General features: G+C 41.0%; 1 protein-coding gene across 1 annotated transcript; it reads left to right on the top strand.

Moving 5' to 3' along the window:
- Nucleotides 1-258: 258 nt before the first annotated feature.
- LOC139411405 (CTD (carboxy-terminal domain, RNA polymerase II, polypeptide A) small phosphatase like 2b) lies at nt 259-25,581 on the top strand. Its single transcript, XM_071157732.1, has 13 exons — nt 259-498; nt 10,524-10,714; nt 13,223-13,361; nt 13,528-13,692; nt 13,955-14,188; nt 14,309-14,402; nt 20,864-20,975; nt 21,481-21,567; nt 21,772-21,834; nt 21,949-22,028; nt 22,311-22,437; nt 22,587-22,682; nt 22,941-25,581. Exons 2-13 carry the CDS (start codon nt 10,547-10,549, stop codon nt 23,004-23,006), a joined length of 1,431 nt encoding a protein of 476 aa, XP_071013833.1. The 5' UTR covers nt 259-498; nt 10,524-10,546; the 3' UTR covers nt 23,007-25,581.
- The last annotated feature ends 1,010 nt before the right edge of the window (nt 25,582-26,591 follow it).

Below are 26,591 nucleotides of genomic sequence, written 5' to 3' on the forward strand. Positions count from 1 at the left end.
CTCAACTGACTTGATACCGGTGCCCCCTGTATAAAGCCTAGTTATTATTATTGTGGTACTTTTTATTATTACTTTTTATTTTAGCCTGCATCGTAAATATGTTATTCTTCTTGAACTGCACTGTTGGTTAAGGGCTTGTAAGTAAGCAATTCACGGTAATGTCTACAATTGTTGTATTCGGTCCATGTGGCAAATAAAGTTTGATTTGATTCAAACTCTTCTCACCGGGGTACCCGGGCCAGATAAACGAACCACCTCATTGACGCCTCTGGCTCAAGCGGGCCTCTGTCATCCGGGTATCTGCATCGAGAGAGTGTGGGTGAGGAGGCGGGAAATGGCGTCTGGGAGCACATCGCAGTATCAGCTACTAGACGGTTCATAAAAACAGCACAGCAGAGAGGAAACAAGAAGAAAAAGAAGAAGCTGCTGTCCGCACTGTGGCAGCCAGCAGTGCTTGATCAGTCAACTCGTTTTCGAGATACTGTGGAGTACTGTAAAGTAAGTAGGGATTATTTCAAGCGTCTTTCAGCATGTGTGAGTGACGTACAAATAAATATTTTCCTTTCTCGCCCCCAAGGCATGGACAACAGCAATCTAACGTACAGTAGTTAGCCAGCCAACTTGACCCTGTCTTGCTAAAATCTCGGCCTCCTGGTTTGCTAACATGTAACCATTTTGCTGCGGAAAATTAGTCAATGGTTTTGTAAATTTTGGTTTGATTTCTTGTACATTTACATCAGTCTTGATTAACTTGCCTAAAACAGCTAATTGACTAGATCCATGTTGCCAAGATAGGTAGCTAATCAGCTAGCAAAGTTTAGGTAGTGCTAGCTAATTAAGTTTTGCTAATGTTAGTTAACGTTAGCAACTAGCCAGCTAGTCACATTTGTCTTTGGACAGAAGGGGCTAAAATATTGCTTGTCCAGCCACTCACAACCTAAGTTTAATTTCGCTAGCTAGATATTCTAACAGCTAACTGCATAGCTAAACCGCTAACATTTCTCAGTTGAAATGGACAGTGAGAAATGGCAGGTACAGTAGCTAGTTATCTAGGTGCTGTGTTTTTTGCTAGCTAGCGGGGTAGCCGCCACGGCTAGCTAACGTGAACTAACATCGCGCGCTACTTTCGAACGATGTTTGTTACTTGCTAGCAGCGAACTCGCGTGATGTTTAACTAGTTAGTTACTATTGGCGTCCTGCTTTTACGGCCTTCTACCTGGACACGAGTGGTCGGTAGCAAGCTTTAATTTCCCGCCCACTTTCTGTATACTATCCTGGTTAGGGCTGCCCGTCCATGGACATAGAAAAAGTTAGTTGGTAATTAGCTTGAATTGCAACCAGCATTGGCCCATTACACGAAGGAGTCGGAAGAAACATTTTGAACAGTGACAATTCGATTAACTTGCCAGAAGACTGTCTAGTTAGCTAACTAGCTATATCAACGAAGTGTGCGTGGTGTTCCCACTTTCCACTCATTTTGATCGACCATCCCCTCATCTAACCATACCTTCCACATGTTATGGGACGATACATCGCCACCACCAAACAGTAGTGAGGGCGAATGAATGGGCTGCTGCAGTCACTATGGGAACTCTTTTCTAGAGCCCACAATTAAATTACAGGTAGCAGATAATGGACCTTAATAACAGATATTTATGTAGTTGGTGCTGTATATTTAAGCAGTAAGGCCCGAGGGTGGGTGGTATATGGCCAATGTACCACATGTAAGGGCTGTTCTTAGGCAAGAAGCACCGTTGAAGGCTGGGTCACGGACCTTAACCGCTGTATATTGACCATATTTCACAAAACCCCGAGGTGCCTTATTGCTATTATAAGTGGGTTACCAATGTAATGAGACCAGTAAAAATACATGTTTTGTCATAACTGTGGTATATGGTCTGAAAAACCATGGCTTTCAGCATTCAGGGCTCGAACCACACAGTCTAGAATTTCTTTATAGTAGTATATAATGGTTCCAGCTGTGGTATCAGCCTGTATACTACGGACATGACAAAGCATGTATTTGTACTGTTCAAATTATGTTGTAACCAGTTTATAATAACAATAAGGCACTTCGGGGTTTGTGGTACATGGCCAATATACCACTGCTAAGGGCTGTATCCATGCACTCCGTGTTGCGTCTAGCTATGGTATATTGCACATATCCCACACCCTCACGTCTTACTACGTAAAACCTCTTAAGGATCGGACACCTTTTTCACATTTTCGGGGGGTGGCAGGCAGGCAGGCACAGCAGGGGTTCAAAATGTAGAACCTAAACTGATTCGATCAAACAAAACTACGCTACATTTTATTTTTGGGACCCTCAGGATGACAAATCGGAGCAAGATAACTTAATGTAAGTACATTATTTACCTTCAGAGGTGAATGTATCAAACCAGTTGCCGTGATACATTTTTTGTTGTTGTGCACTCTCCTCAAAATTGTATTTTTTTCACTGTAATAGCTACTGTAAATTGGACAGTGCTGTTAGATTAACAAGAATTTAAGCTTTCTGCCCATATAAGGCATGTTTGTCCTGGGAAATGTTCTTGTTACTTGCAACATCATGCTAATCATATTAGCGCACGTTAGCTCAAATGTCCTGGGTGGCTCCGATCCTGTAGAGATTAAATATACATGGGTTTTAACTCTAAAATATCTTTGTTCGTTTACAGTTCATGCTCCCCGCATATAAGGAAAGCCCCCAATGCAAGATCAAAATTTATATGATTCACTTGGTGGGGGAACATATTGCCTGTAACCTACTGTACATGGTGGAGGAACATATTTCCTGTGGGCTACTGTAAATGGTGAGCTGTAAGTGGCACTTCCACTTTTTAATATGGAAAACGGCTGAGGAATTTTCTGCAATATTCACACCATATTGACACAATTAGTCTTTATAGAACAAAAATGTAAATTCATCAGCTATGTGGAAATATGTATTTGTGTGTACATAAAGCAAGTGAATACTCCTCCCCCTCTCCCCGGTTTTAGTTTGCAGTCTACAGTAGATGGCTAGGTTTAGGATATTTACTATCTGCACCAGTGACAAACGGAGCTATGTTAATGACATATGGCAGTACACAAGCAAAATATAAATCACTTACTTTGCTTGCTAGAAATGGCCACATTCATTCAGGTATGAAGGAAGAGGATAGCTACAGCTGAAGTCGTAAGTTTACATGCACCTTAGCCAAATACATTTAAACTCAGTTTTTTCACAATTCCTGACATTTAAATCCTAGTAAAAAAATCCCTGTCTTAGGTCAGTTTGGATCACCATTTTATTTTAAGAATGTGAAATGTCAGAATTAGAGGTCGACCAATTAATCGGAATGGCAGATTTTTAAGGCCGATTTCAAGTTTTCATAACAATTGGTCATCTGCATTTTTGGACGCTGATTACATTGCGCTCCACGAGGAGACTGCGTGGCAGGCTGACTACCTGTTATGCGAGTGCAGCAAGGAGCCACGGTAAGGTGCTAGCTAGAATTAACTTATGGCTGGGGGGCGGTATTAAGTAGCATGGGTGAATAATGTCCCCAGAGTAAACTGCCTGCTACTCAGGCCCAGAAGCTAAGATAGCATATTATTAGTAGATTTGGATAGAAAACACTCTGAAGTTTCTAAAACTGTTTGATGTCTGTGAGTATTACAGAACTCATATGGCAGGCAACCTGAGAAACAATCCAACCAGGAAGTGGGAAATCTGAGGTTTGTAGTTTTTTAACTCTTTGCCTATACAAGATAGTGTAAATTTGATCCGATTGCACTTCCTAAGGCTTCCACTAGATGTCAACGGTCTTTAGAACCTTGTTTCAGGCTTCTACTGTGAAAGGGGAAACAATAAGAGCTGTTTGACTAAGAGGTCTGGCAGAATGCCATGAGCTCAGTCTCGCGCGAGCCCGTGAGAGCGACCTGCATTTCTAAAGACAAAGGAATTGTCCGGTTGGAACATTATTGAAGATTTGTTAAAAACATCCTAAAGATTGATTCTGTACATCGTTTGACATGTTTCTACGAACTGTAATGGGAACTTTTTGACTTTTCGTCTGGACCTAGTGCTCGCGCCTCATGAATTTGGATTTGTGAACTAAAAATTAACATTTGCTATCTAACTGAGAGTCTCGTCATTGAAAATATCCGAAGTTCTTCAAAGGTAAATGATTTTATTTGAATGCTTTTCTTGTTTTTGTGAAAATGTTGCCTGCTGAATGCAATTCTTAATGCTATGCTAGGCTATCAATACTCTTACACAAATGCTTGTGTAGCTTTGGTTGAAAAGCATATTTTGAAAATCTGAGATGACAGTGGTTAACAAAAGGCTAAGCTTGCGTTTGAATATATTTATTTCATTTGCGATTTTCATGAATAGGAAACGTTGCGTTATGGTAATGCGCTTGAGGCTATGATTACGCTCCCGGATACGGGTTTGGTAGTCGCAAGAAGTTTTAACAGGCACCGCATCGATTATATGCAACGCAGGACAAGATAGATAAACTAGTAATATCATCAACCATTTGTAGTTAACCAGTGATTATGTTAAGGTTGATTGTTTTTTATAAGACAAGTTTAACTTCTTACGGCTGAAATCCCATTAAAATCAATACACAAGTGTATTTTATATCGGCTTTTTTTGGTCCTTCAATAATCTTTATCGGCGTTGAAAAAGTCAGTCGGTCGATTTCTAGTCAGAATAATAGTAGAGAGAAGGGTTTATTACAGCTTTTATTTCTTTCATCAGATTCCCAGTGGGTCAGAAGTTTACATACACATTTTTTTCACGACTTTGTAAGTATGCTTGGGATCATTGGTCGCAAATGGGTCTTCCAAATGGACAACTTCCTGACTGATGTCTTGAGATGTTGCTTCAATATGTCCACATAATTTTCCTTCTTTATGATGTCATCTGTTTTGTGAAGTGCACCAGTCCCTCCTGCAGCAAAGCACCCCCACAACATGATGCTACCACCCCATGCTTCACGGTTGGGATGGTGTTCTTTGACTTGCAAGCTTCCCCCTTTTTCCTCCAAACATAACAATGGTCATTATGGCCAAACCACTCTATTTTTGTTTCATCAGATCAGAGGACATTTTTCCAAAAAGTACGATCTTTGTCCCCATGTGTAGTTGCACACCGTAGTCTGGCTTTTTTTATGCCGGTTTTGGAGCAGTGGCTTCTTCCTTGCTGAGCAGCCTTTCCGGTTATGTCGATATAGGACTCGTTTTACTGTGGATATAGATACTTTTGTACCTGTTTCCTCCAGCATCTTCACATGGTCCTTTGCTGTTGTCCTGGGATTGATTTTCACTTTTCTCACCAAAGTATGTTCATCTGTAGGAGACAGAACACGTCTCTTTCCTGAGCGGTATGATGGCTGTGTGGTCCCATGGTGTTTATACTTGCTTACTTGTTTTGTACAGATGAACGTGGTACCTTCAGGCATTTGGAAATTGCTCCCAAGGATGAACCAGACCTGTGGAGGTCTACAATCTTTTTCTGAAGTCTTGGTACATCTCAAATAATGTAAATTAGCCTATCAGAAGCTTCTAAAGCTATGACAATTTTCCAAGATGTTTAATCTTGGAACTACCCATCCTGGATCCGGGAGAATTGTCATCAACTACACTAATTAGCATAGCGCAACGGTCAAAAAATATTACTAGAAAATATTCATATTCATGAAATCACAAGTGAAATATAGTGAAACACAGCTTAGCCTTTTGTTAATCACCCTGTCATCTCAGATTTTAAAATTATGCTTTACAGCCAAAGCAAGACAAGCTTTTGGGTAAGTTTATCGATAGCATAGCATTGTCCAGCTAGCAGCAGGAAGCTTGGTCACGAATCAGAAAAGCAATCAAATTAACCGTTTACCTTTGCTCTTCGGATGTTTTCACTGAGGACTCCCAGTTAGACAGCAAATGTTCCTTTTGTTCCATAAATATTATTTTTATACCCAAAATACCTCAGTTTGTTGGTTATGTTGAGAAATTCAGTTTGGATACCAGGCCAACTCAAGATTGGTCTTGATGCAAACAATTTAACTGAACCTTTCATGCTTTCCTTCAAAAAAAAGTATTAATTTGGTCATACACTGGGGCAGAGCTATTCAACTGGCCATTTATCAATTTAGAATGGCCCTTCGATAAATTCTGAACCTTCATATAATTAAAAACATTTTTTTTTCATAATTAGATTTTTAGTGCCAAAGGGAGCCCTCGTTCAATATTCTCTAATGGGAGAGATGTTTTCCTGTAGTCCTGCCCATTTACGTACTGTCAATTAATATAATCCAACATACCAGTTCCAGCCACTCCGAGTTGCTAATAGGGGTGCCCGCCTATCGGCTCTTTCACCACAGATGAGATCACTACACCAGAGCGTGCTTTGGGCTTAATTCAGTCCACGGTGTTTAACTCACAGCTATCATAAACTTCATCCGATCAACAGCCTAGCCTGCAACACCGCTTGTTTTGTGGTCTGCTGGACATCATTATTTACTTTTACATATTGTTTGGTGGCTAAGCAAGAGTAATAATCCTCTCGAGAGCAGCCCATGAGAGCTTAGGGATGAGATGGTTGCTTTTTTTCAGTGATTGCCGCCATGAGAAATCCAACAAATATCTAGTAAGTGCTTGAGGTGCTCGTATGACGTCTTGTTTTTGTGACATCTTCAATCAATTGAATTGACATTAATTTGGGACTACAGGGGAGGTATAAAACGGTTATTATTTTCAAAATGTTTTCACATTTTCTCCTGATTTTTAAGCTCAAACAAAATCTTCCATTTCTCTACGCAGCACAACTATATTCGGTCAACAGTACACATCACTCCTGTGATGTCAAGAGTTTTAAGATAAACTGAAAGCAAACTCATAAAATATTGTTACAAAGTTAAAGTCCCCACAGAGGTGGTGCAGTTTATAGGCACCAATTCTCTACTGATGAGATGGGAGAGACTGCTCTGCAAAAGCTAGTCAACTGAGATGTTTCTGTGTAAAAACAAAAGTAGACAGAAAACGTATTATATTGAAAATGGGACACAATTTGATGTTGGTAAACTGAGATAAACCATGCATAAAATGTTTCCTATGTGTAAATAAAAACCAAGATGTAGTGATGCATGTAGAAATTAATTAATGTGATGCAGGTCAACTGTGTTTCCATTATGTAAAACCATTTGGTGCACTGAATTGGGCTGGTCTTAAAGCACTCAAAATGAACTTCTAGCGACATTTAATTTTAATGAAAGTGCTTTATAAGATATTATAAAATAAATAACCCTTTTCAAATCTGGCCCCTGTAAGAATTTAGTTGAGTAACCCTGCAGTAGGGTGAACTGGGCCACGATAAAATGAGGAGGTTGTTGTTAGATTTTTAACAACTTGCATCGTTGTCACACCGCTGAGCTATGTGTGCATGAGGTCATTTCAATGGTTTTCACACCGCTTCAAACACAATTTTTTTTAGTATTGTTTTAGAACGCACGCGTGTGTATGTGCAAATAGCTAGCATCTAGCTACTATATGCCATGTTCTTTGTAACATGTGTAACAGCTGGTTGTAATCTGGGGGCAGTGAAAATAGTCTACTATATTTCATAAAAATCTAGCTTTATCTGCAACCTTACTTGATGTGTGTTATATATCCATACATTTCCTTTTTTGTTTAAATAAAGAGAAAAAAGGAAATCCTCTTCCCCAGTATAGTGTTGCTGCTGGCTGCATCCTTGGTTTGTTGGAAGCTGTGAATGAGTCATGCTTTGAGATGGTAAAAACATAGGCATGCTGTGACTAGAGGAACTGTATGTGTGTGTGATTCGTGTTCATTGGCTCTTACATCCATGCCGAGTTCTGCAGGCAAAATTGAGGCGTGCCGTATCTGCTGGCTCCTTGGCTGGTTTAGCCCGGGGATGTCAAACTCAAATCCACACATGGGCCATATTGGGGGGGGGGGGGGGGGGCGACAACATTCACGGGCCAGACCTAGCCTATTTGTTTTTATTTAAAAAACGTGCGTACAACCACAACCCACTTATGCACATAGGATGCTGTATATAAATTTTAACATATTAAAACAAGAGATTGAATAATATTTTTCCAGTCTTTGCTGCTATGCTTGCAGATGAGCAAAATATGCTGTGACCCTAGTCAAAGTATTTAATAACTCCAAATAACAACGTAACTAGGTTGTTGTAGCCTAGGCTACTGCTCAAATGTTGTCATAGGCCTACATTTCTCCTTTGCAATGTGTTTTATTGAAAGGTTTAGCTTTTCAGTTATTAATTGTTACGCTTTAAAAATCGAAGCCAGACTGCAAAAATGTTTGTGGCCTAGGAGGACATTGCTGCGTGCTGTAACGGGACACACGAAAGCAGAGCAATTCACAGATGCACGTGTAATTTCTTAAAGCAGAGGACTCAACTGTTAACTAATTTATAATCGCTTGTGTGCCCTATGGTCCTTTAGTCATTTACACTTGCATGTGAATCCATTTATCTGAACCTTTTGACAACAAAGGACATTTTCTGTAGGCTACTGCAATGGTCAGTTGGAACGGAAACTTGGCATGGACATTAAGCCAACAACACCTTTTTAAACTTTTGGTCCGGTAGATTTGGTCAGTGCCATTAGTGATGCGATACAGCATGCAGGCGTGTGTGGCAATGCAGTGCTGTTTAGCGTGCAGCATGTTGGCAGTGCTTTCTGTGACTTACAGCGCAGCGCATCATGGGCGGTATGGAAGCGGGCCAAAATGAATAGACATCGCAAATCAGTGCGCCTTCTGGTTAGAAATGCTTCGCTGGTTTTGGTCCGCGGGCCTTGTTTGATGCCTGGCTTAGCCTAACGGAGAGCTAGGTCGTTCCTTCATTCATAAATAATCTTATTTACTGGTTATATTATTGTCTAGGTATAAGACATTTTTTAGTCTCTGGATTTGAAGCTATTTTTAATCTCTGACTTGTTGCTAACCTTTTTGCTCCCCTCTCCATTGCGGCATTGCGTTGCTCATACTGACACCCCTGTGCCCATGGGGCTTGAAGTCATTACAAGGACACTATTGCTGTCATATTACATCAATAGTACCACATAACATTCCCGTCATGCTAGTTCAACATCACCGTGACGAAGCAATAGCTGTTAAGACTAGTGTTAATTTGGAAATCATCCTCCCTGTGGCATGTATTGAATAAGTCTGGCTACTTGTCTTGTATCTATGGACATGTTATAGGCACATATGTTCCCCGAATCCCCACCCTGTAATCAGCTGCTAATTTCATTTGGGCAATAAAATAAATTGTCCTTCACATGTTTTGACAAGGGATGGAAACTTTACATTAGTGACTGAAAAAATGGATGGTGTGTTCACATTCTACGGTTCTTCTCAGAAGTAAATGGACTTTGTTATATTAGGATCTGTTGAGAAAGTGTGTTCACTGTTTAGGCCAGGCCCCATGGTAATGTAATGCAGATGTAGTGAAGCAGTGGGTTTCTCTGCAGTGCAATGGGAGTGGTGGATAGAGAGGGCTGTGTCCACTGTCTGGCATGGTGCCTGATAGGTCCTGGTCCTGTCATGAGGGGCGGCAGGGCGGCAGGGTAGCCTAGTGGTTAGAGCGTTGGACTAGGAACCCGAAGGTTGCGAGTTCAAACCCCCGAGCTGACAAGGTACAAATCTGTCGTTCTGCCCCTGAACAGGCAGTTAACCCACTGTTCCCAGGCCGTCATTGAAAATAAGAATTTGTTCTTAACTGACTTGCCTGGTTAAATAAAGGTAAAATAAAAAAAATAAAAAAAAAATGATTTTGTGTGACTCAAAATGTGCCAAAATTCTACCAAGATCCAGCAAAAAAAAGACCATATGCATTTCAGGTAAAATAACCCACTTTATCTCCCAGGACAGCAAGCTAGCTAGATGTCCATGAATGTTTCATGCGTGTTTCGACCTGTCCCCAAATTTAATATAGTTGGTTTTGATATTGAACCCATCTGGTGTTGATAGACAAAATCAACATGCACACATGTGGAGCTAGTTTGGTCAGCATGTGAAAGTAAGCACGGGGGTGGGTGGGTGTGCTCCTTGAGAGAAGAGTGCTGTGGTTACTTACAGTAAGTCATTTTCCCTATGCATGTTTTTTTTCTCTGTAAGATGGACCTATTGTTTCCATTATCTCTAATGTCCTCAGATACTTTTTGTGATCAATTTGTCCCATCAGTTGTTAGATAAACACATTCACTGAAGTAGGCAGCAATGATGTACTGTGATGCAGAGGAAATGGTGTCTTGAATGCAACCAGATGTTAGCAACAGCAGCACTTTTTCTGCTGGTGTTTTGTTCACTGAGGGTTTTCAAATCACCAGCTTGTCCACTCCTTTTTAGCTGTTAGGCTGTGTATCATGTGACTGACTGTATGAAGAGGGTGAAAATCAGGTCTTACACTAACAAACTGTTTTTTCCCACTCTTCCTATTTCTCCGCTTTTGCCCATCAACCCGCATTGCCCTGTCTGTCCTCCAGTCTTACATGTGGCTCTTAAAACAATGAGGCTGAGAATGCGGAAGGCATCTCAGCAGTCGAGCCCTGCCCATGCGCCCCGCACATCCCGGACCAAGCGGAGGCATTCAGAAGTGGAGGAGTGCACGCCGACAGGTGGCGGGAGAGGCCTGCTGTCCACCATTAAGAAATTAATCAGAGGCAATGCTGTGAAGGTAAGCTGTGCTGTCTCTTATCTGTCTCCGAAATAGCATGCTATTCCCTATATAGTACACTACTTTAGACCAGAGCCCTATGAGTCTTGGTCAAAAGTAGTGCACTATATAGTGAGTAGGGTGCAATCTCTGGGATGTATTTGAGTGTCTGCGCCTAACTGGCACCCTAAGTAACATTTCCTCCAACGTTCTACAGCTGTTTGATCACCGAAGTTACATGTCCCAAGTTAAACATTTTAGCACTGTGTTATGTAAGCAGCATCTTTTTGCACCCCCCTCAACTAGACTTTTATTTAGCCCCTATCCAGATTTAACAAGTAAAGTCTGTTTTAGTACCCAGTGTCATGTTTCCCTAGAAATGCATGGTGGAATGCAGCGGCTTGTCTTCAAAATCAGTGTTCCAATTTTAGCGGTGGCTCTAGAGATTGTAGAAGGATAGTAGGTAATGGGGCTTTACAATTTGGGAAAAAATTAAATTAAGAATTTTTGAAGCCAGATATTGCAATTCTGATTTTGGGTGAAAACGTGGTAATTCTGTCAGACATATTTAAAACACGTGTCCGGGTCGAAAACATCACTTCTAAAATGAGATGAGTTAATACATACTGTGCTAACTGAATACAAAAACCAAATTAAGCTAATGTTTTTCAACATTGTTATACATAGGTTTATTAATATGTAGGTGTAGTACTCTTAATTTAACATTATTATCAAATATAGCAGGGTTCTTTAACTGGTGAGTCAGATTTGCCTTGCAGGTCGTTTCGTTTGAGCCCCAGAAAATTACCATTTTCATTGTTGAACATAGACTAAAAATACCAGGAAATCAGCAAAGTGATTTTAATTTAGGACATATTTTCCCAAGTATTCCCACCCATAATAATAGAGATGTAATCGTATACAAATGTAAACAAAGTTTAAAATTATGTTTTAGTCAAATATTATATATTTTTAGATTCTTATGGTCAATTTGCAGTCTACAAATGATTTGTAATTATGTTCTTATACAATGATGGAAAGTCCTGTGTGTTGTTAATGCAGACAGAGAAGAGCTCCAACTTCTTAATCATAGCCTCAATTTTGTCCTGCACATTGAATATAGTTGCGGAGAGTCCCTGTAATCTCAGATTCAGATCATTCAGGTGAGAGAAAACATCACCCAAATGTATAACCCCATGTTTGAAAATGGGGGGGGGGGGGGGTGAATCAAATTTTTATTTGGCGTACCCCTGACGCATTGCACCCATTTTGGGATACCTGTATTAGACCAAAGACAGGCCTATGTTGTAGTCGTGTAATAATCATGTGAGCTCTGTTTCAACTTGTCCCTTAATTTTGTTATACAGCGTTGGGATGGTGACTTGAGTGACGGAGTCATGTATCCTGTCCAGCTTGTTTATCCTCTAAGCTTTGCTGACTGTAAATGTGAAACATGTCTTTGGCTGGGTGATAGCCCTTCTGGGTGACGTCTGTGGGATGTTTTTTCGTAGGGCGTTATACTTGTCAATTCCTGTTTAACATAGGTGTCTAGCTGAGGGGCTTTGCAGCTGTTGGGAGCTTTTTTACTTTATTTATTTTACATAGATTTTTATTCAAGAGCACATAAAGATCATGTACTATACATACACAACTTATCTTTGCTGTCTTTACTAAGGAGCGTAATTACTGTCTGGTGCGTTTTTCTTCACCATGCAATCGTCGTGAAGTAGGGGATGATGGTTCTTCAAATGACAGTGTTTTTGTTGTGTTGCCTCTAGTTGTCGCCACAACTCTGAGGCACTTTTTGCACAACACATTTGGCTGACTTTGGTTTGCCTGTAGCCGAATATTGCCATACCACTGAATATGCGCCCTTTGGCACCAAATCGCCTTTCTCGTTAGCACGAGCAGCACGCATGCTTCTGACACACTGAGGTAAAGCCCCTTCTCTCCTCACCAGCATCTAACTGCGTGCTCTGTGGGACACTTGTGATGAGCCAGCATGTGCATGCCATGCAGAGAGTGCGACCCCGGCTAGTGATTGGTCAGCTTCCGCTGAGCATGTAGAGAGTGAATGAACGGAATCTAGGGCATCTTATTGGTAATGGTACCATGGTCTAGTTTTTGTTGTTTTAACGGAAGGTCAAAGAAAGAGTATCTCAGCCTCTTGCGATATGAATATTGTACAGAAATTGCGATATTGATATCTGAATTTGATTAATTGTGTTGCCCAAGTAGGTAGGTAGGTAGGTAGGTAGGTAGGGTTGGCTGAAACAATATTTCAGGAGAGAAATAATCCCCCTGGGAAGGCATGTGTTCTTTGTCTTGGAACATTGTCACTTGGCGTACTACAAGTCCTTTGTCCATCCAACCAGATACGAGTCAGAATTCCTTGGGCCTTCTGCTAATGGGTTTATTCAAAAATAAATGTTGGGAATACTGTAAGAGATTTTGAAAGATTTTTGGGGGGTTTATTCTACAGTTAAATGCTCCTTCAGTTCTGATATGAGAGTTGTGTTTCTACCTCAGGTAGAGCAGGAGAACCCAGCGAAGAAGACACGGCTCACCTGCGATGTCGACGACAACCTGATCTCTTCCACACCACAAGGTGGCGATGCCCCCAGGAGGACCATCTCCAGAGTCAGCAGGAGAAACTCGGTCAACGGGGGTGAGTTTGGAAAGGGAGTGGAGGATTAATTGAAAGATGGGAACAAAACCTTATCCTATTCAGTAATCATACCTTGCACACCAACAGGCCTTTTTACAGGAGTTTGCATGTCTTGATAAAGTGACGTATCATGTTGTTCTTACCTGCTCCTCACCCTAAACCACAGAAGCGACAAACCATGACACGAACCATGATACAAGTAGTAAGCCTGTGAAGCCCAATGGGAAGCTGGAGGAGGCGGCAGAGACTTTGACCAGTCCGCCTAGAACCACGCTCCTGGGAACCATCTTCTCTCCAGTTTTCAACTTCTTCTCACCAGCAAATAAAAATGGTAATACCCCAAAATGATGCTAGGTCGAAGAGTGCCAAGTACTCTGCAGAAACTTGACTTGTTAGATTAGCCTAAATTGTTCCATGTTTGTCTCTACTCCCTGCACTGGTAAATGGCCTACTATATTACCTCGGTCTTCATTCTACCTTGTATGATGCTCATTTGTTATGTTGTATTTTTTATATTGTGGTCAAATCTAACTTCCCTGCCGAACTATGGTAATAAGTAGTGTGTATATATAGTAATCTATTGTAATTTTAAGCTACGTCAGGTTCGGACTCCCCAGACCAGGCGTTGGAGGCTGAGGAGATCGTCAAGCAGCTGGACATGGAGACTGTGGAGGAGACCCCCACCTGCACTGCCACCTCCACAGAGGAAGTGTGTACGACTATGCCCCTTTACCCCAGCGACATGCTGCCACCATTGCGGGCTCCACATCCTCCAGAAGTGCCTGTCGAGGAAGAGGAGGTCGTCACAGACATGCCTGCTCTCACAGGTAGCTGGAGATAAAGGAATGTCTTCTTGGTATAGAGTCCAAGTTATTATGGACAAGGATCATTCTCACTTCACTCCCTCCTTCCCATTTCTCTTGGTCTCCTCCTTCCTATCATCTCAGCCCCAGGCGCCCCTCCAGAAGGAGGCTATGTGGTGACACAGCCCACAGCCCCTGCAGAGGGGACATACGAGGAAGACTGGGAGGTCTTTGACCCGTAAGTACAAATCTGCTCCCTCTAAGCAAAACAGTCCAGCCTTAGTTAAACCTTTTAGAGCTACCCCCTACTTTTTTCAATTTCCGCCTGAAGACATACCCAAATCTAACAGCCTGTAGCTCAGGCACAGAACCAAGGATATGCGTATTCTTGGTACCATTTGAAAGAAAACACTCTGAAGTTTGTAAATGTGAATTGAATGTAGGAGAATAACACAATAGATCTGGTTTAGAAAATACAATGGAAAAAAACACTTGTTTTTTCTTATTGTTGTATCATCTTTAAAATGAACAAGATAAAACAAACATTCAGATAGAATGATGGGGACCATTTCAGAGAAAAAACACGAGGGAAACAGTACTTGTGCAAAGTTTCAGAATGATAACTTCCAAAATGAGTGTGCTACATGACATTTATCATGAAGTGACCCAGGTGTCCCACACAAGTAGCCCAAATGTATCCAAGTGGCCAAATTGGTGAAGTTATACATTTTGAATGGAATAACTATATACAAAATACCAAAATGGTATTCTAGCACACCCCCCGCAAAAAAACACGAAGGAAAAAATATATACATTTACAAAATAACACTTTCAATATTTGGAAGACCCTCAGTCCTCGACACAATATTATGCTGCTGGTGCCAGAGCACATCTATGCCTGCAGAAATACATTTGGGCAGATTAACACCACTTGTGGCAGGAGCTGGATGAGCCAGCTTCAGTGGGGGATGGACACCTTGGCACTGGGGGCTCCCATTCAGAGTTAGTGTCACTGTGAAAGAAAATGTTCAGTTAGAGTAGTTTCACATATGAGGTACAGGTATAATAAACAGATATAGTGGGGCAAAAAAGTATTTAGTCAGCCACCAATTGTGCAAGTTCTCCCACTTAAAAAGATGAGAGGCCTGTAATGGGTACACTTCAACTATGACAGACAAAATGAGAAAGAAAATCATATTGTAGGATTTTTAATGAATTTATTTGCAAATGATGGTGGAAAATAAGTATTTGGTCAATAACAAAAGTTTCTCAATACTTTGTTGGCAATGACAGAGGTCAAATGTTTTCTATAAGTCTTCACAAGGTTTTCACACACTGTTGCTGGTATTTTGGCCCATTCCTCCATGCAGATCTCCTCTAGAGCAGTGATGTTTTGGGGCTGTTGCTGGGCAACACAGACTTTCAACTCCCTTCAAAGATTTTCTATGGGGTTGAGATCTGGAGACTGGCTAGGCCACTCCAGGACCTTGAAATGCTTCTTACGAAGCCACTTTTTTGTTGCCCGGGCGGTGTGTTTGGGATCATTGTCATGCTGAAAGACCCTGCCACGTTTCATCTTCAATGCCCTTGCTGATGGAAGGAGGTTTTCACTCAAAATCTCGCGATACATGGCCCCATTCATTCTTTCCTTTACACGGATCAGTTGTCCTGGTCCCTTTGCAGAAATACATCCCCAAAGCATGATGTTTCCACCCCCATGCTTCACAGTAGGTATGGTGTTCTTTGGATGCAACTCAGCATTCTTTGTCCTCCAAACACAACGAGTTGAGTCTATACCAAAAAGTTATATTTTGGTTTCATCTGACCATATGACATTCTCCCAATTTTTCTTCTGGATCATCCAAATGCTCTCTAGCAAACTTCAGACAGGCCTGGACATGTACTGGCGTAAGCAGGGGGACACGTCTGGCACTGCAGGATTTGAGTCCCTGGCGGCATTGTGTGTTACTGATGGTAGGCGTTACTTTGGTCCCAGCTCTCTGCAGGTCATTCACTAGGTCTCCCCGTGTGGTTCTGGGATTTTTGCTCACCGTTCTTGTGATCATTTTGACCCCACGGGGTGAGATCTTGCGTGGAGCCCCAGATCGAGGGAGATTATCAGTGGGTCTTGTATGTCTTCCATTTCCTAATAATTGCTCCCACAGTTGATTTCTTCAAACCAAGCTGTTTACCTATTGCAGATTCAGTCTTCCCAGCCTGGTGCAGGTCTACAATTTTGTTTCTGGTGTCCTTTGACAGCTCTTTGGTCTTGGCCATAGTGGAGTTTGGAGTGTGACTGTTTGAGGTTGTGGACAGGTGTCTTTTATACTGATAACAAGTTCAAACCGGTGCCATTAATACAGGTAACGATGGGAGGACAGAGGAGCCTCTTAAATAAGAAGTTACAGGTCTGTGAGAGCCTGAAATCTTGCTTGTTTGTAGGTGACCAAATACTTATTTTCCACCATAATTTGCAAATAAATTGATGTGATTTTCTGGATTCTTTTTCTCATTTTATCTGTCATAGTTGAAGTGTACCTATGATGAAAATTACAGGCCTCATCTTTTTAAGTGGGAGAACTTGCACAATTGGTGGCTGACTAAATTCTTTTTTGCCCCACTGTGTATATATAGAGTACAGGGAACATAAGGTTGAATATATTATGACAGATCAGCTAGATCTACTGTCTTTATTATATTACAACAGACCAGCTGTATCTGTCTCCATTTCACTTTGGCCGTTGTTGTGGGCCTGCCCTCCCCTCAACAGCCTCAAATAGGCTATTTCATTTCACAAATAATATTTTATATTATTAATTTCAAGCAACGGCATTAGCATGAGAAGAACTTACCAGTCCAAAACGATGTCCTCTCCATTCAAAAAATATTCCTCCATTTGAGAATCGCTAAATGAATCGCCCTCGATCAATTTCTTCTAAAATTGTGTGTACATCTATATATCTAGACTTAGATTTAGCTTTCCCCGACTTAGTCGCCATACTGATTGATATATAAACAGCTGAATATGCGCTTTACCAAAACAACGCTGTGCGCAACATGCGTTGCTCCTTCCGGTATGAAACTTCATTGGCGAATGACCCTCTTTACGCAGCAGTTTACTACATGGGTTGGTCTTCCAATACATAAACATTACATATTGCCGTTTACCTCAGCTCATTGGCTATCTACCCAGCTAGATTTCAAGACGATCAGTGGTCATTGGATTAAAATACAGTCAATCAACGAAACAGCGGGCAAATCATTGGTGCACAATGATGTCATTACTTGTTGTCTTCAAATCGGTTTCTTTCAGTCAATACATCCCGGGAAATGACCCATCAGGTTTGGTTGTGTTACAAACAAATCAACCAGTTGATTGCAATGAAACCAAACATGACTGGAAAAGTCACGTTCTGTGTGTGTATTTACCTCGAGTGTGTCGTCGAAAAATGGAATGAGACGGAATTCACGACACACGGTTCACAAAATGTTTTGTGTTAGGCTATAAAAATTTAATTTATCAAACAATAGACCATTCATTGTGTAACAATGAGCATTGGGATTGCAAACAGAGGAAGATCGTCAAAGGTAAACAATTTATTTTATTGCAGTTTGTGATTTTGTTACGCCTGTGCTGGTTGAAATAGTTTTTTTTTTTTATGGGGCTCTATCCTCAGATAATCGCATCGTATTCTTTCGCAGTAAATCGTTTTTTAAATCTGACAACGCAGTTGGATTAGCAAGATGCTAGGCTTTCAAAGCATGTGAGACACTTGTATTTTAATGAATGTTTAATATGACTATTTATGTAGCGATCACCGTATGTTGTCGAACTACTGGGTTCCGTGCGCAGAGAGGTTAAGGCCAGAATATGAATGTTTAGAATACATTTATCTTGTGAATACAAAAAAGGAAAATATACTTAACAAAAATATAAACTCTACATTCAATAATTTCAAAGAGTTACAGTTCATATAAGTCAATTGAAATCAATGCATTAGGCCCTAATCTATGGATACCACATGACTGGGAATACAGACATGCAACTGTTGGTCACAGATGCTAAAAAAAATTAAGTGGGGGCGTTGATCATTATTTGCCTCATGCAGCGCAACACCTTGCATAAAGTTGATCAGGCTGTTTGTGGCCTGTGGAATGTTGTTCCACTCCTCTTCAATGATTATGCAAAGTTACTGGATATTGGCGGGAACTGGAACACGCTGTCATGCATGTCAATCCAGAGCATCCTTAACATGCTCAATGGGTGCGGAAGCAGGCAATGTAAGAACTGGGTCTTAGCTTCCAGGAGTTGTGTACAGATCCTTGCGATATGGGGCTGTGAATTATGCTGAAACGTGAGGTAATGGCAGCAGATGAATGGCACGACAAAGGGCCTCAGGATCTTGTCACGGTATCTACAGTGCATTCGGAAAGTATTCAGACACCTTCACCTTTTCCACATCACACTTTTTTTCAGCCTGATTGTAAAATGGGTTAAACAAAACATTTTCATCCTCACACTACCCCATTATTGACAAGGTAAAAACAGGTGTTAGATATTTTTGCAAATGTATTAAAAATAACATAACTTATTTACATAAGTATTCAGACCATTTGCTATGTGACCGAAATTTGAGCTCCAGTGCGTCCTGTTTCCATTGACCATCCTTGATGTTTCTACAACTTGATTGGAGTCTACCTGACTGTGCATGAGCATAAACCAAGCCATGACGTCAAAGTAATTGTCCATTGCGCTCTGGGACAGTATTGTTGAGGCACAGATCTGGGGCAAGGTAGCAAAAAATGTCTATAGCTTTGAAGTTCTGGGCCATCATTCTTAAATGGAAGAAATTTGGAACCACCAAGACTCTTTCTAGAGCTGTCCGCCCTGCCAAACTGAGCAATTGGGGGAGAATAGCCTTGGTCAGGGAGGTGGCCAAGAACCCAATGATCACTTTGACAGAGCTCCAGAATTCATCTGTGGCGATGGTTGTCCTTCATCAAAGTGACCAGACGGAAGCCACTCTTCAGTAAAAGGCACATGACAGCCTGCTTGGAGTTTGACAAAAGGCACCTAAAGGATTCTGACCATTCGAAACAAGATTCTCTGGTCTGATGAAACCACGATTGAACTCTTTGGCCAAGCGTCACGTCTGGAGGTACCCTATCACCATCCCTACGTTGTAGCATGGTGGTGGCAACATTCTGTGGGGATGCTTTTCAGAGGTAGGGACTGGGAGACTAGGCAGGATAGATGAACGGAGCACAGTACATAGAGATCCTTGATGAAAACCTGCTCCAGAGCGCTCAGGACTTCAGACTGGGGCGAAGGGTCACCTACCAACAGGACAACGACCCTAAGCACACAGTCAAGACAGCGCAGGAGTGACTTTAGGATGAGTCTCTGAATGTCCTTGAGTGACCCAGCCAGAGCTCAGACTTGAACCTGATAGAACATCTCTGGAGAGACCTGAAAATAGCTGTGCAGCAACGCTCCCTATCCAACCTGACTGAGCTTGAGGATCTGCAGAGAAGAATGGGTCATACCCAAGAAGAGCCAAGGTTGTAATCACTGCCAAAGGTGTTTCAACAAAGTATGGAGTAAAGGGTCTGAATACTTACTTATGTAAACGTGATAATGTAATCCATTTTAGAATAAGGCTGTAATGTAATAATGTGGAAAAAGTCAAGGGGACGGAATACTTTCCAAATGCAGGCTGTATCACATCCAGCCGTTTTTGGGAGGCACACAACTGGCTCAGCGTCATCCGGGTTTGGCCGGGGTTGCCTTCATTGTAAATAAGACTTTGTTCTGAAATTACTTAACTGCCGAGTAAAATAAAGTGCATTCAAATTCCCGTTAATAAAATGCAGTTGTGTGTTGTCAACATTGTTTACTAAGGACATCACCAAACCTCTTGCCCACACAACGCCATACACGTGGTCTGTTGTTGAGGCAGGTTGGACGTACTGCCAAATTTTCTAAAACAATGTTGGAGGCAGTTTATGGTAGAGAATTTCATGTTCATTTATCTGTCAACAGCTCTAGTAGCATTCCTGCAGTAGCATGCCAACTTTTTCCCCATTTTTCTCCCCAATTTCATGATGTCTAATTGGTAGTTAGTCTTGTCTCATCACTGCAACGAATACGGACACGCTTAACCCGCACCAATGTGTCGGAGGAAACACCCGGCGACCGTGTCAGCCACAGGAGTCACTAGAGCGTGCCGGCCAAACCCTCCCCTAACCCGGATGATGCTGGGCCAATTGGGTCTCCCGGTCGCGGCCGGCTGAGACAGCCTGGACTCAAACCAGGATCTCTAGTGGCACAGCTAGCACTGCGATGCAGTGCCTTAGACCACTGTGCCACTCGGGAGGCCCAAAACTGCACATTTTATTGTCCCCAGCACAAGGTGCACCTGTAATGATCATGCTGCTTAAAATTGCCACACCTGTCAGGTGGATGGATTATCTTGACAAATGAAGAAATGCTCACTAACAAGGATGTGAACAAATTTGTGCACAACTTGAGTATTAAGCTTTTTGTGATCATGGAACATTTCTGTGATCTTTTATTTCAGCTCATGAAACACTTTACATGTTGCGTTTATATTTTTGTTCAGTGTAGTTTCATATATTTTTTTCCCTCGTGATTTCATTAAGTCCTGACTTTGAACGGTTTGATTTGATTTTGTCCAGGTATTTCTTCATCAAGCATGTACCTCCACTGACAGAGGAACAGCTGACCAGGAAGCCTGCTCTCCCACTAAAGACTCGCAGTACACCAGAGTTCTCCCTGGTCCTCGACCTGGTGAGCGATAACATGGTGCACTTCAATCCGACATCTGCATAGGCCGTGCAGTTTTTACAGTGATACGGCCTCTGCAGATGTCAGGGCATTCATACTTCAATCCGACATCTGCATAGGCTGTGCAGTTTTTTCAGTGATACGGCCTCTGCAGATGTCAGGGCATTCATACTTATTGCGCTTCCCGGAGCAGCTCAGAGCTGTTGAGTATTGCTTTTGGAAAGGAAGAGAATTTGTTTATATAGGACAGACTGCCCCCACCTGCCGTCAACCAATCATGTCAATGTGAAGCTATACGGAGCCCTCTGCATTGTTACAACGTTTTGGAGGCTCAATTTGGCCTCTGCATGCCTCCGGAGGCTCCGCAATTGTCACACCCTCCGTATTGAGCCTACTACCACATTTTCGGGTCAAGCATAAATAAGCTTTTACTGTAAATGGTACATCCACTTAAAGGGCATTGTTATAGTGGTTTTCAACTTACAACTATTTTTGTGATTCCTACCAGGATGAGACATTGGTGCACTGTAGCTTAAATGAGCTGGACGATGCAGCACTTACCTTCCCGGTCCTGTTTCAAGATGTAATTTATCAGGTATACAGAAGTCCTTGATCTGACATTGAGGTGTTTCTATTTTAAATGGGAAATAATGAAGCATTTTACTTTTCCACCAGAGGGTGCTAAAGCTGTGCTTTTGTAGACCGCCACAGATGAAAGTGGGCGACACAATCAGTTTCTAGGAGAAACAGAGGCCTCTGAATACTTTGTACAAATAACTAATACTTTGCTTGTCTGCAGGTGTATGTGCGTTTAAGGCCGTTCTTCAGAGAGTTCCTGGAGCGCATGTCTCAAATCTATGAGGTAAACTGGGCTTCCTTTTCTCCTATTTAATTGTAACAGTTTATGGAAAGAGTACGGTTACTTGCATTAAGCTACTCTGTAGTGAGAAACGTATTGTTGTCTTTTCCTCGTTAGATCATTCTCTTCACTGCCTCTAAGAAGGTTTATGCAGACAAGTTGCTCAACATCTTGGATCCCAAGAAACAGTTGGTTAGGTAAGTGAAATGTTTATTTCTACCCCTTCATTTAGATGCATTGGCAGTATCAGCTGTGTTTTTGTAATAGAAACCACGCCTTAGCTTTGACATGCATTTATAGTGCTCTCTGTTTGGATGAGGTTGCTTTGTATGTTGATTGTGGCTTTGGGGCTGGGAAATGGGGCACTTGCTGCCTCCATGGGCTGTTCAGTTGTCAACATTGTGGTTTGACTGAATTATTCATAAACAGACCTGTAGACTTAACACTTGATTGATTTTCCTCCTCTCCACTAACCCTAGACACAGGTTGTTTCGTGAGCATTGTGTCTGTGTACAAGGGAACTACATCAAGGACCTGAATATCCTTGGAAGAGACTTGTCCAAGACCGTCATTATTGACAATTCACCTCAAGCCTTTGCATATCAGGTGAGCCTTTCAGCCCCAAGTGACGAATGTAACCCAACCTAGCATAGCGTAATTAAGCCTACATTTCGCATTTTAAATTATATTCGCATGTTTTTAGTTATGCTATTGTTGTACAATCCAATAGAGTATACCTTTCTATATCCCTACAGCTTTCCAATGGGATTCCCATTGAGAGCTGGTTCATGGACAAAAATGACAACGAACTCCTGAAGCTTGTCCCGTTCTTGGAGAAGCTTGTTGAGCTGGTACATACAAGCTACATTTGACATGTTTTAATCATGATTGGATAGTAATATTTTGTTCATTTCTAAGCCATACATGCTTGAGCTGTCATTGACATGTGCTTTGCAATGCCCCCAACATTCATTTTTAGTAGCCTGCTACCAATGTCTTTTACAAAATGAAATGGTCAGCCACTGACAGAGAAATCATCTCTTTAACTCATCGGTTTAGGTTCATATCACCGTGGTATTAATATAGTCTGTCTGTCTCCTGTGCTCCAGAATGAGGATGTGAGGCCACATGTTCGAGAACGGTTTCGTCTGCACGAGCTTCTTCCCCCAGACTGATCCCTGGAATAGACGGACAAAGAAAAAACGAATGATTGAATAAACCAACACAGACATGTAAAAAGCCCTCTTTTGGATTATAACATTGCCATTACTGTTGAAGGTTTCACTTTTTCGCTCTTTTTACCCCACAAAGTTTTTTTGCATCGATAACAACAAAGTGCAAAGTCTCCATTTTTTTTAAGCAACATCTGGTTAAAAAGTAATTTATAAAGCCACATGTTTAGATCACATTACTGTGGGCAAGATCAAGAAGGCTCCTCCTTTTGACTGGCTTTTTATCAGGAGCAGTTTCTTTCTCCTGGCTTCCTATCGGAGGGGCCAAGGTGCTGTCTGTCTGGTTGGACAGAATTGTTAGCTGACTGAGAAGAGGATTATTCTTGCTCCCTTTGGTGCTTTCATGGGACTGTTGACAGTGACACTCATTGGCTTTAGACCAATTTTTAACAGGAATGGCCAGTAAAGTGTGTATGGGTACATAGCCCATCTTTTTCTTTCCATCTTGGGATTTTATAAACATTTTACCTATAGGATCTCATTATGCATTCCTCTAGCTGAATTTCTTTTTTGTTGTTGTAGACACTCATTGTAACCGCAATGTTCTTTTACCACATTTCACAATGTTGTATTGTTAGCGTTTTTTCTGGCTATGTTTTATGTAGATGTTCTCCAAGGCTGTTGATTGGAAAATAATATTGATGATGATATGTTAGGATATCCCCATGCTATGTCAAATCAAATTGAACCAATTCAGAACTTCCTGTATAATGTGTACTTCTGTTTAAACAATAGTTGGCTTTGTTTGAATTTATAGGACACTTTGCCAAAAATCTATCAATTAGTGTAACTTTCAAGAAATTTACATCAATGGACAGTTCATTGTTTGTGACCAAATGTCCCCCACTTCTCAAGTGAAGTGTTACTGACATTTATTTTATAGTAACATTTTTATTTGTCATACATTTCAATGTATTTTTTTACATTGAAAAATACATTTTTACATAACCAAGGTTTTATTTTTATGGATATGTCTAGTATTGAATTATAACTCATGTAGATTCTCTGTCAACATCTCACCCCTGTCTGTTACTGGGGACATATGGATGGTCCTGAAACAGCCCAATGTGTAGCACCACCAGCATATAAACAGCCTCATCACTGTGGTATAAACCCAACCTGCCTCTAGTAGTTTTTTTTTGTTTTGGGAATTGGTTTTATTATATGGCTTTAAAGCCTTTCTTTTAAATGCAGTAGAAAGAAGCATCATTATTGGAGGACCTTTTGTTATGAATGTCTGACTGTCTCTGCCCAGGAGAGTTGTATAAAAATATACCGTGATGCATTGTCAGAAATTGTACCTAATACTTATGTTATTTCATGTGGACTAACCAGATCCCAGATCATAGACACTTTATTGATGACCGATAGCTTAAGAGAAAATTACACCCAAAACGTTTACCTTTCCATGTCCATTTGGCCCTTTTGTTAATATTATGGACTTTTACATTAGCTTATACATTTTCCATGTATATGGTGCCATACAAATCTCCTTCCTAACATGATCAAACGTCGCCACCCATGTCTTTTATTTTTTAAATCTCATTGGAAGTGTTTTAAGTCGGAGACGATCAAGCCTCTAGGATCAAAACACTCAAACCGGAAAGGAAATTCTGGTCCGTTTGTTAGTTTCGCTGTTTCTTTTCTAAATTGAATTGTTAGGCGTCTCCAACTGCCCTATCCCAGCTAATCATGCACGTCATCTTGCCAAACATCTGAAAGACTGAGGGTAAAAACTCAGTAGAATACCAGTCCTTTTAGCCTGCTCTCTCATTGCCTTTCTGGAAATCATCGCCCTATAAAACTGAACTGACCTAGTGTAACTCGTCTATTACAGGGCACGTTGTTTTTTTGGCGACGTTCAGTGTTTCCAGACTATGAATGTAATTATTTTCCCACGCTTGATCCCAAAATGTGGGGGGAAAATGAACAAATCAAAAGTCCATGATCCAAAGGATCTATCAACTTCTTAGATTTTCTCTGCTTTGAAGGGTGCACAAAGAGTTTTAAAAAATTCACCGTTATAAAAATATATATAAATAATGAACACCCTATTCTATAGCATTTTCAAATATGCAACCCTATCCATACCCACTTTAGCGGTTGGTTGAGAGTTGGCCCTAGGAGGATGAACCTGCTCCTTAAAGGGGGCCTGGCGCTTTTCTATCAAGGGAGAGCTTACTTTGTAATTGTTAAAGGATGGGCTATTTGACATGTACATCCAGTTCATTTTTATGTATATTATACCTGTTTTATTGTACAATACATGCAGCTTTGCATTAAAAGAAAATCCTTAAAGGAAAATCTTATTTTTTATTTCAAAAGGCATGTCATCTACTTTTAAATGTATTCATTAAGATTGAACTTTACACCAGATGGTGTTTTTCTTACAAAGATCTGTATGTTTAGTTAGGACAGTGTCACTGAACTGTTAGAAACCTAGCATGTATGTAAAGAATCTTGTTTTGTGGGAAAGTCCTGAATTAAATTTTGATCTTGGCACTTTTTCTGCAGAAAAGAGCAACTGTGTTAATTAACTTTTTCAATTTCCAATAAGATGTATTTAAAATGTATTTTTAAATGCTTAAAATTACATATTTGTTAGCCATGTTGTAAAATGTACATACCAAATTGCGTTGAACAAAGTTTTAAAGTTAAACTATCCAGCATGCTCTTTTTCTTTCCTATTAAACATGGTAGTTTATTTTCACTTGATGCCCCCCCCGGGTGCACGTTTTGGTTTTTGCCCTAGCACTACACAGCTGATAAAAAATCATCAAAGCTTGATGGTGAGTTCTTTAAATCAGCTGGGGGGGTGCAGTGGAACTGGCTTTGCAGTGTTGAGTTAAAGGGCTATAGATTCTCCAAATTCATTTTACTGAGGAAGTTTATTTGGGGGGTAGGCAGGCCTACTGGTTTCCAGTTAAAACACTGAGATACTTTTTTGCCCCACTGTATGTTCAAGAGTATTTATTTAGTCAGCCACCAATTGTGCAAGTTCTCCCACTTAAGATGAGAGGCCTGTAATAGGTTCACTTCAACTATGACAGACAAAATTAGAAAAAAAATCCAGAAAATCATATTGTAGGATTTTTTTAATGAATTTATTTGCAAATTATGGTGGAAAATAAGTATTTGGTTAACAAGTTTCTCAATACTTTGTTTATATACCCTTTGTTGGCAATGACCGAGGTCAAACGTTTTCTGTAAGTCTTCACAAGGTTTTCACACGCTGTTGCTGGTATTTTGGCCATTCCTCCATGCAGATCTCCTTTAGAGCAGTGACGTTTTGGGGCTGATGCTGGGCAACAGACTTTCAACTCCCTCCAAATATTTTCTATGGCGAAGAGATCTGGAGACTGGCTAGGCCACTCCAGGACCTTGAAATGCTTCTTACGAAGCTACTCCTTTGTTGCCCGGGCCGTGTGTTTGGGATCATTGTCATGCTGAAAGACCCAGCCACGTTTCCTCTTCAATGCCCTTGCTGATGGAAGGAGGTTTTCACTTAAAATCTCACGATACATGGCC

The sequence above is a fragment of the Oncorhynchus clarkii genome, chromosome 6, assembly GCF_045791955.1.
Source record: "Oncorhynchus clarkii lewisi isolate Uvic-CL-2024 chromosome 6, UVic_Ocla_1.0, whole genome shotgun sequence".
Classification (NCBI taxonomy): Eukaryota; Metazoa; Chordata; class Actinopteri; order Salmoniformes; family Salmonidae; genus Oncorhynchus; species Oncorhynchus clarkii.

Bases quoted from the DNA above. Each gene is read 5' to 3' on its own strand.
- LOC139411405 (XM_071157732.1), top strand. From the start codon at position 10,547: ATGAGGCTGAGAATGCGGAAGGCATCTCAGCAGTCGAGCCCTGCCCAT. The intron at 13,362-13,527 runs GTGAGTTTGGAA...CCTAAACCACAG, and splicing joins GAGAAACTCGGTCAACGGGG to AAGCGACAAACCATGACACG. The intron at 22,029-22,310 runs GTAAGTGAAATG...CACTAACCCTAG, and splicing joins CCCAAGAAACAGTTGGTTAG to ACACAGGTTGTTTCGTGAGC.